We start from the raw sequence: 12,535 nt of genomic DNA on the forward strand, positions 1-12,535 counted from the left end.
GAGACCCATAGTTTCCACCACTGGAACTGTGGGTTGCTACAGGTGTTGTGAAAGGGGTTTACGCATTACTTTCGATCTAGTCATTCTAGAAATGTGGGTGGGCAAGGTTTGAATGCCTCACAACACTATTTGTCATAGCAAAAGAGAGAAAACGCTGAACACGTCCCAAATTATTGGGTTGTTTGTGTAAACAATAAACGGATGCAGGTCAGGATACGAATGAAACTGTTCAGGATCATAATTGTGCAGAGTTGTCACGCAAGAATGTGTATGCTATCGGGTGTTCAATGAAAAGAAAAAAAAAACACCAAAAAAATGTAGTATATGCATGTGATCCTCACTGTGTAAAATGAAATATTCACAGAATAAAGAACATGTACCAAACTCCCTGTGTGAAATCTGGAGCCGAGAGCTGTGTCAAAGTAAAGACTACACTTGGGGTTACGGTTGACATCAGGGTCGGCGGGGTTTCTCACCCTCTCGTGAGCTTTACAGCAGATCTGGCCACGTCTTCTCGCCGAAGGGCACCATGTCCACCGAGCAAGAGGCCGCAAAGTCCTAACATCTCCAGCTCCCTGTCAACAGAGTTGACGAACTCCGTTCAGCCCATCGCCGCCGTGGCCTGTTGGTTTTTCCTCCTAAACGCACCTTGAATCCACCCACTTGCTACCATCTCCATCTCCCAAATAGCCTTCCCTTAGTCTCCATCATCTCTCATTTGTACAAGAGCAATGGCCCCCTTGTGACTCCACGGCCGCTTCCTATCTTGCTTCATAGAGCAGCCAGGTTGATATTTTTGAAAATACAAAGGTTCTATGTCACATCTCTTCATAAAGTCCAAGTGGTTCATCATTGGCCACAAGGTAGAGTCCAACTCACCATGACCCACAAGCCCCTTCATTGTCGGCTCTCTGAGCTCCATCTGTACTTTATTCCATCTCAAAGCCTTTACTCTCCTGCTGCTTCCTCTACGTGATACTCTCCAGGCCTCTTCCACTTAAAAAAATATATATTTATATTGATTTCAGAGAGGAAGGGAGAAGGAGAGAAAGATAGAAACATCAGTGATGAGAGAGAATCATTGATTGGCTGCTTCCTGCACATCCCCTACTGGGGATCTAGCCCGCAATGCAGGCATGTGCCCTTGACCGGAATTGAATCTGGGACCCTTCAGTCCGCAGGCTGACGCTCTATCGACTGAGCCGAGCCACTTTTTTATATTGATTTTAGAGAGAGAAACATGGATCAATTACCCACCCCTGTACATGCCCCGATGGGGAATCCAACCTGCAACCTAGGTGTGTGCCCTGGCCAGTGTGGCTCAGTGGATTGGAGCATCATCCCATACACCAAAAGGTCATGGTCAGGTTGTGGGGCTGTAGGTTCAACCCCCAGTTGGGGAGTATAAGGAAGGCAACCAGTCAATATTTCAGTCTCATCTCTCTCTCTCTCTCTCTCTCTCTCTCTCTCTCTCTCTCTCTCTCTCTCTCTTCCTCCCTCCCTCTCCCTTCCTCTCTCTAAAAATGTCAATGAAAACTCATATCCTCAGTGAGTATTTTTAAAAAATATAAACCAAGGCTCCCAGCCTCTCCTCTGAGACCCAGGAGTCCAGTCTCCTAGCCTCCCCTCCTCGCTCTGTCCGAGGTGAATGCATGATGTCAGAGGAGGTGGCATGGGTCCCAGGGAAGCTCATCAGCTCTCTTTCTCTCTCTCCCTGAGACTGTGTGTGTGTGTGTGTGTGTGTGTATGTGTGTGTGTGTGTGTCACTCTGCCTGCCTCTTTTTCGTCTCTGTTTCTCTCCCCGACATGTGTCAGCTGTTTCTCATCATGGCTTATCTCTTTCCTTCTCTTGTGGATCTCATTCTACCCTTGGTAGGACGATCTTATTCCAGCCTCCAGCTTGAACAGAGCTCCCCCCCCCCCTTGATTCCATCACCATTTCTAAGGCAGAGGCCGTGCCTGTGTTAGCTTGGCCCGCGCCACCCATCCATCCCAATGGGTGGGAGGGTCGATAGACGTCTAAGGGGCAGTTTCGCCCAGAAGACGCGTAGGCAGCTTTCCAAGAAGTAGAGAGTTGTTCTTGAAGGAGGGGGAAGTAAATCCAGGAACCAGAAACAATCGGCCCTCAGAACACGAAGGTGCCAAACCAGAAGGTTGGGGATCAGTGTCCAGGATCCGCCGGGGCAAACACAGCTGGCAGGATAGTCAGGTGCCAAGTCTCAGGTGAGAACAGGAGCGAGAAATGAGTCACCAGGCACAGGTTCAGGAGGTAGGTCTGAGGGCAAGGGTGATATGAGTTGAGGTGGGAGGGGGCGTTTAGGAACGGGTCTGGGACTAAACCCAAGGGCATAGCATGGCTGGGATGTGGAATTCTTGCTGAGGTGCAGGCAGGGACTGGGGAGGGCGGGGAGAGCTTGCATCATTAATAGGCTCCTGGGGACCTGAATTTGGTTTCAGCCAACTGAGAATCTGACAGTACGGGAGGGTGTCCCAGGGGAATCTCCTTTGCGGAGTGTGGGCTTGTGCAATGGTGATACCGTCAGCAGTCCCCAGCTTTCGAATTCTACCCCTTTTGACTCTTGACCTGAATGACTTTGCTCTCAAGTGAGTTCACCTCTGAAAGCCTCCGTGTTCTCATCATGGGAGACAATCCTCGCTTGAATCTCTGTGAGGAGTCGTGACAAGATCTAACAAGTGTCTGACACATCACACAGAACGTACAACAAGGAATCAAAGTGGCCTTATTCTCTGGGCGATGTGGTCAGGCGGCTAACACAGACTCAGCGCCTGCTACCGCCTACCCATTTTTCTTTCACTATTTTACTAAACCCTTCCATTTGCCTTGGCAAGTAGATTTGCTCTCCCCCACTTTAGAGAGCAGGGGCCACGGTGAGGCCTGGAAACATTCAGTTACTGACCTGGAATGACAGGGAAGTCGATAAGGAAGCAAGCCTGGGCTGGTCTGACTTGTGAAGCCAAATTCTGTCCCGTCCCATGGCCGTGTGGCTGAGGGATCAGGGAAGGACTGAATCCAAAGTTGTCAGAACTGTGCCCCGTCCAGCGTGGCTCAGTGGTTGAGCAGCAAGCTAGGAACCAGGGGGTCCCAGTTTGATTCCTGATCAGGGCACATGTCCAGGTTGTGGGCTCCATCCCAAGTGTGTGTGTCGGGAGGGAGGGGGTGCAGAAGGCAGCCAATCGATGATTCGCCCTCATCATTGATGTTTCTCTCTCTCTCTTCCTTTCCCTTCCTCTCTGAAATCAAGAAAAACATATTTTTTAAAAAAGTTGTCAGAACTGTGGATGCCAATGATTTGCAAACAAGTATTATTTAAGTGCCTCCTGGGTTCCCTGATCTGGGCGGAGTGCTAAAAAAAGCAGTGACTATCACAGACACACCCCTCTGCTTGTACAGACCAGTGTTTAGCAACAAAATCAGAGAAGAAAATAATTAAAAACACTGACAGATATGCAAATCCTAGCAGAAGAGAAGTCTGGTTATTTATTAGTAAATATCAGGGCTTCAGAGACTTGGATTTACATTCATGGTTTAAGATTGGATTTTGGATATCAGGTGAGATTTGGGCTCAACACTGAGGTCTCAGTGGGGAAAAGTTTGGCTGTGGGAACCCAAAATATCTTCGAATCAGAAAGTAAACCAGAATGAGATGTGACATGAGATAAGGGGGCTCCACGGGCCATTAACTCGCCACCTCAGTGACCTCATCGGAGATCCTATCTCCCATCCAAGTACTAACCAGGCCCGAACCTGCTTAGCTTCCGAGATCAGACGAGATCGGGCGCGTTCAGGGTGGTATGGCCGTAGACGAGATCCTATCTATGACATTGTCTACTGGCCACTTCCCTCCATAGGTCCAAGGGAGCTTCCTAATTTTACATCCACAAGGGACGCCATCTAAGAGAGTGAAGGAGAACTCTTCTCACGTCTTGCTTTGGAAAGAAGAAAGCTGTTCCCAGAAGTGGCCCTCACTGGTCTTCCCCTCACTCCTCATTGGCTAGAACTGCACCACGTGTCCATCTCTTAACTATCCCCGAACAGCAGACATGGGCCCCCACGCTCCGTGCAATCAAGCTCATGTGTGGTCACATGAGCACAGCAGGCTATCCCCAAACTAAATCAAGGTCTGACAGAATGGCAGGGGGAGTGCATGCTGGGTAGGCAACAACAATGTCTATGATGGGTCAAATTATGGGATCGAGGTAGAATTGGGTTAGGGGTCAGGACTGAGATGAGATGTGAGCTCAGAATGGGAAATAAGTTATCATTTGGGGTCTGACTTAGAAGTGAGGTTCAATCCCACTAACAGAAATTGGCTGTGTAGTCGTCACCTGGCAATGGCTCCCATCTCGCTCAAAGTAAGGCCAGAGTCCTACCTTGGTCTTCAATCCCTGTGATGGCCAAGTCCTGTGATGTCTCTGACCTCATTGCCCACCCTTCTCCCTTTGACTCATTCAGACACAGTAAAAAAAAACAAACTTATCTGCTAGAACATTCTAGGTCACCCCTTCCCTTCTCACCTGATGGTTCTCTCTGCCTGGGGATGGCTAATCCCAAGTAGCTACATGATTCATCCAACACCTCCTTCAAGATTTTGTTCAACGGTCCTCTTCACCTGGGGTCTTTCCAATGGTTTTATCTCACACTATGACCCCAGAGGTTTTTCCTCCTGAGAGGAAAAAGAACCAATAATGTCCTATCTATCCTTCTGGTCTTATATTTTCTTCATAACACTTACCTCCACCAGTGCCCACATACAAACATTCACTCAAAATGGATCAAAGACCTAAATAGAAGACCTGACACGATAAATTACATAGAAGGAAACATAGATAATAAACTTATGAACCTGGGTAGTAGATAAGATCTTATTAATTTGACCCCAAAGGCAAATGACAATATGGAATATCATGCTAAGCAAAATAAGTCTAACAGAAAAGGTCAAGAACCATGTGATTTCACTTTCTAGGTGGGATATAAAATCGAAAACAACAACAAAAAATACAAACAAGCAAAACAAACAAGCAAAAACTCCTAGACACGGACAACAGTGCGGCAGCTACCATTGGGAAGGGGGTTGAGCGGGAGCAAAGGGTATATATTTGGCCCTTTAGAAGATCAAATATATGGTGATGGGAGATGATTTGACTCCGGGTGGTGGGCACAGAACGCAACATACAGTTCACGCATCGGAGAAATGTACACTTGAAACCTACCCGGGCGGGGGGGTGGGGGGGGGGGCGGCAAACGTCGGTTTATAGTTGTGAGCACACGGAATACAATTCGTTCTTGTATTATCATTTTTTCATTATTGTATGATTTCCCATACGAACCATGGTAAAGCCTACCTCTCTCCCATGCCGTATAAACGTATTGACCAATGTCATCCCCATAAACTTAATAAAAAGAAAAAGAAAAAAACAGACTACGTATCTTAAGCTTTTATTTTGCTAATCAAGGTCTCCTCCGCCCAGCGGAGCAAGAGGCTCTGTGAGGGGATTTCTCTGTTTTGCTGATGCCATGTCCCCAGAGGCCAGGGCTCAGAGTCAAGGCACAGTGGATATTTTTTTGAATGAATGTGATGAGCAAAGGTAAGATGATACAAAGACATTCATCCCATTTTATGACAATGAAAACTATTCAAATGCGCTTCAGCGTGAAGCGGATGACATGAATCGGAATGATTCTGCAGTGTGAAATAGCATGCCACCGTGTAAGGAAAGCAGAAATAAACGCAGTCAGCGGGGAACATGTTCACAGAGTGAAATAAAAGTCTACATTAGGCAATACTCAGTACAGATTTTTTTAAAATATATTTTATTGATTTTTTACAGAGAGGAAGGGAGAGGGATAGAGAGTTAGAAACATCGATGAGAGAGAAACATTGATCAGCTCTCCCCTGCACATCTCCCACCGGGGTTGTGTCCACAACCAAGGTACATGCCCTTGACCGGAATCGAACCCAGGACCCTTGAGTCTGCAGGCCGACACTCTATCCACTGAGCCAAACCGGCCAGGGCAGTACAGATATTTTTGTTAACAAATGCATAGTAGGATGGATAGTACTATGGATAGCAGTAGGCATTTAGTGGGGTGGGGTTGGGAGAGCCCGCCCTCTCTCATTGGTACCCGTATATTAGGGGTGGCGCTGGGTTCAGGCTCAAAGACACGTCTGGGATTCTGCCTAGACCAGTTCCCCCAGGCGGATCAGAGTCAGGGTGTAGGGTCGAGGCCACGGCTGAGAGGGGGCGAGGGCAAGAACAATGGTCGCACACAGTCCATTCCTGAGCCCTGCAGCTCCTGCCCCTCCGCAGGCCTGCACCTGGTCCCTCCCAGGGGAGCTGCCACCAGGCCCAGAATGTGCGGGGGTGAACCGGCTGGGTACCGCCCCCACGCAGCCTCGGGAGGGAGGGTGGAGACGGTGCAGGCCTATTGCTTTAGCTGCCTCAGGGGTTCCAGATAACCGCAAATTCAGGAAGGGGGCGTCTCAGAGCTGGCTCCACCTGCACCCGAGGAACCTGGGTGCGGGGCGGAGGCGGGGGTGGGGGCGGCGGTGCTATAAGAGGGCCGCCCTTCGCAGGGCTAGACAGGCTTGGCTCCCAACCTCGTCTGGAACCCAGATCAGATCAGATCCACCGGCAGGTGAGAAGGGGCCTTTTGGCGGGGGCAGGAGGTGAGGCTGGCGGGACGGCTGACTCCTACTCCTGAGGGGAGGGGAGCAGGGGGGTCTGGTGTCCTGGTTCTGAGAGATGAGAAGCTGGAGGTGGAATTTTGAGTCTCTTAGAGAAAAGGAACAAGGGGCACAGGCTTATGAACGGGGAGAGTGGGAGGCCAGATTCCTAGGTCCCCAGAGGAAGGAATTCTGGGGGCCTAAAACCCAAGCTGGAGGGAAGATGTGGCAGGAGGGCAAGGTTTTGGGGTCTAAGGCAGGAAAGAAGGCTGAGGAACAGGGCTCTTGGGTCTGAGGGAGGAGGTAGGTGCAGACTGGGGCTCCTGGGTCTGAGGGAGGAGGTGGGTGGAGACTGGGACTCCTGGGTCTGAGGGAGGAGGTAGGTGCAGACTGGGGCTCCTGGGTCTGAGGGAGGAGGTGGGTGGAGACTGGGACTACTGGGTCTGAGGGAGGAGGTAGGTGCAGACTGGGGCTCCTGGGTCTGAGGGAGGAGGTAGGTGCAGACTGGGGCTCCTGGGTCTGAGGGAGGAGGTAGGTGCAGACTGGGGCTCCTGGGTCTGAGGGAGGAGGTGGGTGGAGACTGGGACTCCTGGGTCTGAGGGAGGAGGTAGGTGCAGACTGGGGCTCCTGGGTCTGAGGGAGGAGGTGGGTGCAGACTGGGGCTCCTGGGTCTGAGGGAGGAGGTGGGTGGAAACTGGGACTCCTGGGTCTGAGGGAGGAGGTAGGTGCAGACTGGGACTCCTGGGTCTGAGGGAGGAGGTGGGTGGAGACTGGGACTCCTGGGTCTGAGGGAGGAGGTAGGTGCAGACTGGGGCTCCTGGGTCTGAGGGAGGAGGTGGGTGGAGACTAAGGCTCCTGAGTCTGAGGGAGGAGGTGGGTGGAGACTAAGGCTCCTGGGTCTGAGGGAGGAGGTGAGTGGAGACTGGGGCTCTTGGGTCTGAGGGAGAAGGTGAGTGCAGACTAAGGCTCCTGGGTCTGAGGGAGGTGGGTGGAGAATAGGGCTCCTGGGTCTGAGGGAGGAGGTGGGTGCAGACTGGGGTTCCTGGGTCTGAGGGAGGAGGTGGGTGGAGACTAGGGCTTCTGGGTCTGAGAGAAGAGAAGGGACCTAGAGGGCAGAAGTCCTGCTTCCTGAACTCTCTGTCTTTCCAGCCCCAGCACAGAAGGCCCTTCCTCCGTGGCAGCCACAGAGGCTCAGACAGGACACATGGCAGGTCCCCTGCTCCAGCCCCTGCTGCTCCTACTGCTGTCCTTCGCCCTGGGATCTGCTAGACAAGCAGGTGAGGACCAGCCTGGGAGTCCTGCCCCTGCCCCTGGGCCTCACAGTCCCCCACCTCCCCTCTCCAGGCCCCCTCTCTCCAAGGAGCCCCTGAGTCAGGACCCTCCCCTGTAGCAGCCTCCTCCCATGGAGACCCGCCCCCTGGGCTGTGCCCCTTTCTTCCTGCTCCCTCCTGACTCCTGGGCTCTGGGTGCCCTCCAGGCTGCTTCCCGCCCTCAGTGTCTGTCTCATCAGAAGCTGGGGTTGCTGCCAGACCAGCTGCTGCCCTGGGTTTCTGAGCCGGCTCCCTCCGTCTCTCTCCACCTCCGTCTGCAGCGGCCTCAGCCCTGGGCTCTGTGTCTGCCTCTGCCCTTCTCCAGGCCTCTCTGTCTGTCCCTGCACATCCCTCAGTGATTCCTCAGCTTGGTCTGGGGGCGTGCTTCCCATGTGCTCCCCGTGTCTCTCTCCAGGAAAGAATGCAGGGGACCGGATTATTGATGGGGTTCCATGTCCAAGAGGCTCCCACCCCTATCAGGTGGCCCTGCTCAAAGGCAATCAGCTGCACTGTGGGGGCGTCCTGGTCAACGAGGAGTGGGTGGTCACCGCCGCCCACTGCCAGATGAGGTGCGTGCGTGGCAGGGAGTCCCCAGAGCTCCCTCTGGGTCTCCGCCCCCTCCCTCTGGGTCCCTGTCCCCTTATCTCTGCACCCTGTCCCCTCTCTCTGGGCCCCATCCCCCGCTCTCAGGGGCGGGGCCTCTCTCTCTGAATGTCTCTCTCTGAATGTCTCTCTCCTCCCAGCGACTACAACGTGTACATGGGCAGTTTTCGGCTCAACAGCAGGAGAGGCCAGAAGATCAAGGCCACGGAGTCCTTCGTCCACCCCCAATACTCCACACAGACCCACGAGAATGACATCATGCTGGTGAAACTGAGCGAGTCCGCCAAGCTGACGTCGGCCGTGAGGAAAGTCAACCTGCCCACCCAGTGCGATCCGGCCGGGACCCCGTGCACCGTTTCCGGCTGGGGCACCATCACCAGCCCCGACGGTGAGGCTGCTCGGGGACCTGAGAGCACTGGCCATCGGCCCCTCTTCCCTCGGACCCAAGAGTATAGGTCCTAGGTCCTTGTCTCCCCCCCTCCCCACCTCCCCACCTGCCAGCCCGCCAACCCAGAAGGCCAGAAGGCATGGCCCCTTGTCACGTCTATAGTACTGAGTCCCACAGCCCCTGGTTAGTTCAAGGTGCAGGGCCCACACCTTCTCCCATGAGCACCCAAGGCGCTCCAGGCCCACCCCTCTGACTGCCCTGCACTGCCCGCCTCCTCAACAGTGACCTTCCCGGCGGAGCTCATGTGTACAAACATCAGGCTCATCACCCCCCAGAACTGCAAGAGGATTTACAAGGACCTGCTGGGGAAATCCATGGTGTGTGCCGGCGAACCCAACTCGAAGACCAACGCCTGCAATGTGAGGACCCCCCCCCCCCCGCATTCCCTCCCTGGCCCCGTGTCCTGCTTCCTCCCAGCCCAGAGTCTGGGGGCCCCACCCTGGTGCCCAACCACCTCTAGCACACTTCCTGCTCTCCTGGCTCTCTCGACCCACTTCTCTGCGTAGGGCTTGAGCGGGAGCCCATGGGGGCTGGGGGGGCCCTGGGGCTGGGCAGAAAGTTGAAGGGAATGGACTGACGGTGAGAAAATGGGGGGTGAGACGTGGGCAAGGGGAGTGAGGCACACTGGCTTCAAGCACCAACTTTCGGGGGGCACCAAACACTCAGTGGCCAAGGTGCATCCTATTCTAATGCGATATTTTTTAAAATCATCGCAAAAGTCCTTGATGGGCAAAACTATCAGAATTTTCCATAAAGAACCATGTTCGACTCAATTGTCCATTTGCCTCTCGGCTCCCGTATGGTTTGGCAAACCATGGTGCTGTCCTCACGTATCTAAAATTGGGGTAAACTGATTGTCACAGATTTTTTAAAAATTCATATTAAATGTGATTCTCAGAGCATTGCACTAAAAATATTGTTCATTGCCATCCCTGAGATTTCGTGCCAGAAGCTTATGTCTCATTCACCTCGCCTGGGTCCTGCCTGGGAAAGGAAGGGGCCCCTCCCTCCTCTTTGCTCCCCCTTGCTCATCTCTGTAACCTCATCTGTCTCTGAGAATCATCTCTCCTTACATTTCATTTCCTTGTTTTCGTTTGTGTTCTCTCTATGTTGGGATCTCTCTCTCTCTCTCTCTCTCTCTCTCTCTCTTTCTCTCCCTCCCCCCCCCCCTTTCTCTCTCTCTCATGTTCTGCCTCGGTCAGTCTCTCCATTTCTTCCATCTCTGCCTTTTCCCCCACCCCAAAATGTCTGCTTCTCTATCCCCCTCCTTCTTCCCTACCTCTCTCTCTCTCTGTTTCATTTTGTCTCTTTGCCTCTCAGTACCTCCACTATCTTTGCTCACATTTGCTTTCAGGGGCAGGGGGATGTGTGCGTTAGGGAGAGGGGTGACAGGACAGGGCTGTGTGTCCTAAAGAATGGGGGGGTCACCCTTTGCCCCCATGGAATGACTGAGTTAAGAATGTGCAAGGTGTGCAGGGACACAGAGCCCCACGCTGGGGGCAGGCCCGCCCTTGCTGTAAACTGCTATTGCTGTTTTGAAATTCATATCTTTGTTCCAGGTGGTCTTCCTTTTAATTTTACACTTGACCCTGCAAATTGGGTCATTGGTTCTGCCCCTGGTTCCCAGAGAGCATCTGGTCCCACATTTCTGGGCAAGGGCCTGGTGGTGGGTTCCCTGGAGACAATCCGCCTTCTTTTAGTGGCTACTAGGCAAAGAGTCCTTCATGACGGAAGCCTCGCCCCCTTCCCGTGATTGGTCCCTTTGTGGCTGGGACCTCAAGCCGATGTCCTCTGGCAAGATCACATTAATTCCTGCCCTCCCATTGGTCCACAGAGACACCCAGCCAATGTCCTCTGGCAAGATTGCATTAATTCCTGCTCTCCCATTGGTCCACAGAGACAATGAGTCTCTTCCCATTGGATAGGGTGGAAGGCGGTGAGGGGGGGGTGGGGCAGGAGGGGGTTAATATAAGACCTCAATGCTGGTTGCTCGGAAGCCAAAACGAATCTGCTCTCTCCCCTCCAGGGTGACTCAGGGGGACCATTGATCTGCCAAGGCACCCTGCAAGGCCTGGTGTCCTGGGGCGCGTTCCCGTGTGGCCAACCCAACAGCCCCGGTGTTTACACCCAAGTCTGCAAGTTCACCGACTGGATCAATGAGACCATAAAAAGCAACAGCTAATCTCTCCGAGCTCCCATCTCTCCAGCTCTATGCCTTGAAACCGGAAGTTGACAGAAACCAGGACATCCATGACCTGCCGTCATAGTGGACTTGACCTTTGCTCCGAGTCATAGTAAACACCTCAACCGTAGGAGACGTGTGTAAACCAATGGAAATCAAGCCCAACGCTAAGATTTAAAAAACAAACACCACCACCACCACCTCAGCGCTGGCAGAGATGCCGTGAGACCAGGAGCCTCAACCACCGGAACTGTCCATTGGTCAAATATATTCGGGAGGCACTTGGGCAAGGTAGAGCGAGACACTTGCTCATCACCTTGGGTCTGGAAATTCTGGTAAAATCCGAAAGGTGGAGCAGGGTTTGAATTAGTGGATCCTTTATGCAAACAAATAAATAAAACTGGGAGGAGGACGTTAATGAAGCTGTTCTGGATAGTAATCGCGCAGAGTTGCTCCCTGTCGTGCAAGAATGCGTAGGCTACCTGGCGATAAATGAAAAAGAAATGAATGTATAGGCATGCGATCGTCACCGTGTAAATTGAAACAGTCACAGAATAAAGAGCGTGTGCCAAACTGCCTGTGGACGGAGTCCTGGGTGCCCCCTTCCTTCCGTGTCCCTTTCTGTGCCCCTGCACCTCTACCACCTGAACAGTACGGGTGGGGACCCCTGAGGAGACCTTCACAGAGGGAAACGGGACAGGCAAACGCATCTGGTTCTGCGCCTCACCCTGCCTCCTGCCCCCCAACGGTCCAGGGTCTGTTCTTCTTTATTTCCCAGGTCTCGGTTTTCCCCAAACATTAAGTGGGAGACAGAGGGAGACAGAGAGAGAGACATGAGAAGTGCCTGCTTCATGAGGGTTGGAATGGATGTGAAAGTGGTTCTGAGTATCTCACAGGTGGCAAACTAGGTCAGAGGGAGGAGGTCCCACGAAGGTTAGGACTGGCCCACGAGGGGCTTCCACAAGTGAGCACCCGGTGTCCCAGGTGGGAGTGCACGATGGGGCTGGGTACCTGTGTAGGTGGGCTCCTGGTCCCAAAGAATTCAGGGAAGGGAGGAGGGAGGAGGAGGAAGGAGGAGGGAGAGTCCCCTGTGAGTCAGGGCCCCGCCACACCCTGGGCCTCCAGCTATCCGAGGCTCCCTGGGCAACCACATCTCAGACTCAGCTGACAGAGGAATTTTCTCCAGCCGGGAACTCACCCCTCTCACCTGTCTTTCCAGTTTTCCTCCCAGAATTCCCTCTGGCCAATATTCTCCAAATCCTTCCCTCCTCATCTCATCTCCCTCTTGAGTCTCGCTTGGATCTTA

The 12,535-nt window shown here is 52.9% G+C and overlaps 1 protein-coding gene across 2 annotated transcripts; it reads left to right on the forward strand.

Annotated features, from left to right (window-relative positions):
• The first annotated feature begins 6,264 nt into the window (after positions 1–6,264).
• On the forward strand, positions 6,265–11,817 carry KLK7 (kallikrein related peptidase 7). 2 transcript variants are annotated; one of them, XM_036296166.1, is made up of 6 exons: positions 6,265–6,689; positions 7,836–7,963; positions 8,412–8,565; positions 8,740–8,987; positions 9,270–9,406; positions 11,074–11,817. In XM_036296166.1, the coding sequence occupies exons 1-6, from the start codon at positions 6,280–6,282 to the stop codon at positions 11,227–11,229; spliced, it is 1,233 nt and encodes a 410-aa protein (XP_036152059.1). In that variant the 5' UTR covers positions 6,265–6,279; the 3' UTR covers positions 11,230–11,817. The 2 variants fall into 2 exon arrangements, with proteins under 2 accessions (XP_036152059.1, XP_036152060.1); XM_036296167.1 differs by having other exon boundaries at positions 6,522–6,658; positions 11,074–11,807.
• Positions 11,818–12,535: the final 718 nt, after the last annotated feature.

Source organism: Myotis myotis, unplaced genomic scaffold, assembly GCF_014108235.1.
Source record: "Myotis myotis isolate mMyoMyo1 unplaced genomic scaffold, mMyoMyo1.p scaffold_m19_p_28, whole genome shotgun sequence".
Taxonomy (NCBI): domain Eukaryota; kingdom Metazoa; phylum Chordata; class Mammalia; order Chiroptera; family Vespertilionidae; genus Myotis; species Myotis myotis.

Coding starts and splice junctions, on each gene's coding strand:
- KLK7 (XM_036296166.1), top strand. CDS start 6,280: ATGGTCGCACACAGTCCATTCCTGAGCCCTGCAGCTCCTGCCCCTCCG. Junction 8,566..8,739: donor GCCGCCCACTGCCAGATGAG/GTGCGTGCGTGG, acceptor CTCTCCTCCCAG/CGACTACAACGTGTACATGG. Junction 8,988..9,269: donor CACCATCACCAGCCCCGACG/GTGAGGCTGCTC, acceptor CCTCCTCAACAG/TGACCTTCCCGGCGGAGCTC.